The sequence below is a fragment of the Entamoeba histolytica genome, genomic scaffold (genome assembly GCF_000208925.1).
Source record: "Entamoeba histolytica HM-1:IMSS scf_1104750518971 genomic scaffold, whole genome shotgun sequence".
Classification (NCBI taxonomy): Eukaryota; Evosea; order Mastigamoebida; family Endamoebidae; genus Entamoeba; species Entamoeba histolytica.
Window position 1 is genome coordinate 1 of NW_001915296.1, and position 2,033 is coordinate 2,033.

Here is a 2,033-nt window from a genome sequence, read left to right on the forward strand (position 1 = left end):
TAAGTAAAGCATTTACAGATAAGATTAATACATATTCAAAACTACACAAACATATAAGAAAGATAGAAAGATTAGTATGAGTAATAGTTATACCAGTAGTAATAACAGTGAGTGGATTAATAAACAAAGAAACAGTTATATTACTAAATGCAGAAGGAATAGAAATACCAAGGGAAATAATGACAAAAGAGAAAGTAATAATAAATATGAAAGATCTTATGAGATATTGTAAAGACTATTCTGGAGAATACAGCAATGTCGAAATACCAGAAGAAGAAGAAGACTCTCAGGAGAGTGAAGGATGGGAAGAAATTCTCACCTGAACAATAGGTTGAAAGTTATTAAACCTTAATTTAATATTTATTATAATTTTTATTCATATAATATGTTTCTTATTTTATAAATTTAACCTAAATGAATATTAGTTATTTGATTTTTATAATTCTAACAAATTTATTTCAAATAACCAAATATTAAATTAGTATTATGGTTGTCTCATTTAAAACAACACACAACTATCAGATTCTTTTGATTCTTGTTTTGGTTTTTCTTTGTACTGGATTTTGTCATTATAGTCTATTACTTTCCATTCAGTATAAGTAACTTCTCCATCAAATGCAGTTCTTTTCTCTCTTTTAATGTGGTAAATTCTCAATTTTACAAAATCATCATTTACTTCTATAACTTCTGTTTGTTCTTTTTCTTGAGGCTCAAATTTTTTATAATTAGGTCGGACTTTTTCATTTCCCTTTTTTTCAAATGTATTTAAATCGTAAGCCCATGTTAGAAAATTTTCAATCTCCTTCTCTGATCTGCTGTTATCACATCCTTCATCTGGATTGGAGTCTACATAATACATTGGAAATTCAATATCATCATTTTCTCCTGTTGTTTCTTCAATAAGACTTCTTAACTCTAAATCAACTTTATTTTTCTTTACTTTTAGCTGTGCTACAAACTCGTTTTTTGATATATGATATGTGCATTTAGTCCATATAATACATATATGTTTCCAGAAATCTTCTACTTGAAGAATATTACAAAGCAATTTAACCTTTCTTTTTAAATTCTCTGATAACACATCTTTTTTGTCAGATGATTCCGCTTCTTTGCTATAATTTAATACAATAACAATAACATCTATTCCATTTTGTTTTTTAATATAATCAAACGTTTGGTTTTGTTGTTTTTCATTCATTTCACTTAAATCATTAAAGCCGGGTGTATCAATAACAAATACATTCCTTCGATTACCTTCTCCATTATATCCAACAGTTTCTTGCGTTTTTGCATCACAGCCACTACTTACAGCAAATTTATTGTCTTTTAGAATAAAATTACCAAGAGAACTTTTACCATCACCAATATCACCAATCAAAAGTAATTTAGTTTCTTTTACTTCTTCAGTACTCATTGATTAATATTTAGTTATCAATTGTTTAAATAGTAATTTACATTAAATAACGATAAACAACCATTAATTTCATGAATGATGTTTATTATTTTTATGTACGATTTTATGTAAAAATAAATTAAAATAGCTCTCAACTGAAGTTATTTTACATGAAATTGTTTTTAAACTGAAAATAACATGAACAAATGATATTTATATAAAATTGTTGGTTTGTTTTATTTTTTTTTGTAAAAAATAGTAAAAAGTATGTAAGTTATTCAATAACGTCCAAAAATAATTTTATCTTTAATCCTATTTGTTTATTCATTTATAAGTGTCACATTTTATTTACAAAACAACAAAATACTATAATTATTTCATAACTTATTTTATAATTATAACCACCATTAACCTAAAAATAAATAATTGTGCGACGAGTTATTCTGACAAATATTACAATAACGTAAAATTCTATTTATATTTTTATATTTTATATTTATATGATTTGCGTTTACGTTTAATGGCTAAACACTTAATATTTACTATTAGAACGAAGTGACAATATAATATTATTGGGGTAATATTTTAATAATATATTTATAAGAATGAAAAATAATAGTTATTTTCATTTATATGAAAA

General features: G+C 24.2%; 2 protein-coding genes across 2 annotated transcripts in view, besides 1 other annotated feature; both read right to left on the bottom strand.

Moving 5' to 3' along the window:
- Positions 1-358: a repeat region.
- Positions 359-499: 141 nt separating this feature from the next.
- EHI_176580 (AIG1 family protein, putative) lies at positions 500-1,414 on the bottom strand (the record flags this gene model as incomplete). Its single annotated transcript, XM_643164.1, has 1 exon — positions 500-1,414. One exon carries the CDS (start codon positions 1,412-1,414, stop codon positions 500-502), a length of 915 nt encoding a protein of 304 aa, XP_648256.1.
- Positions 1,415-1,990: 576 nt separating this feature from the next.
- The window catches only part of EHI_176590 (AIG1 family protein, putative), a gene marked incomplete at both ends in the record, with an annotated part of 1,077 nt that continues 1,034 nt past the window's right edge, over positions 1,991-2,033 (bottom strand). Inside the window, one exon of the mRNA XM_643163.2 lies at positions 1,991-2,033. This exon is cut by the window's right edge and continues 1,034 nt beyond it. Coding sequence (XP_648255.2) covers positions 1,991-2,033 — 43 coding nt within the window.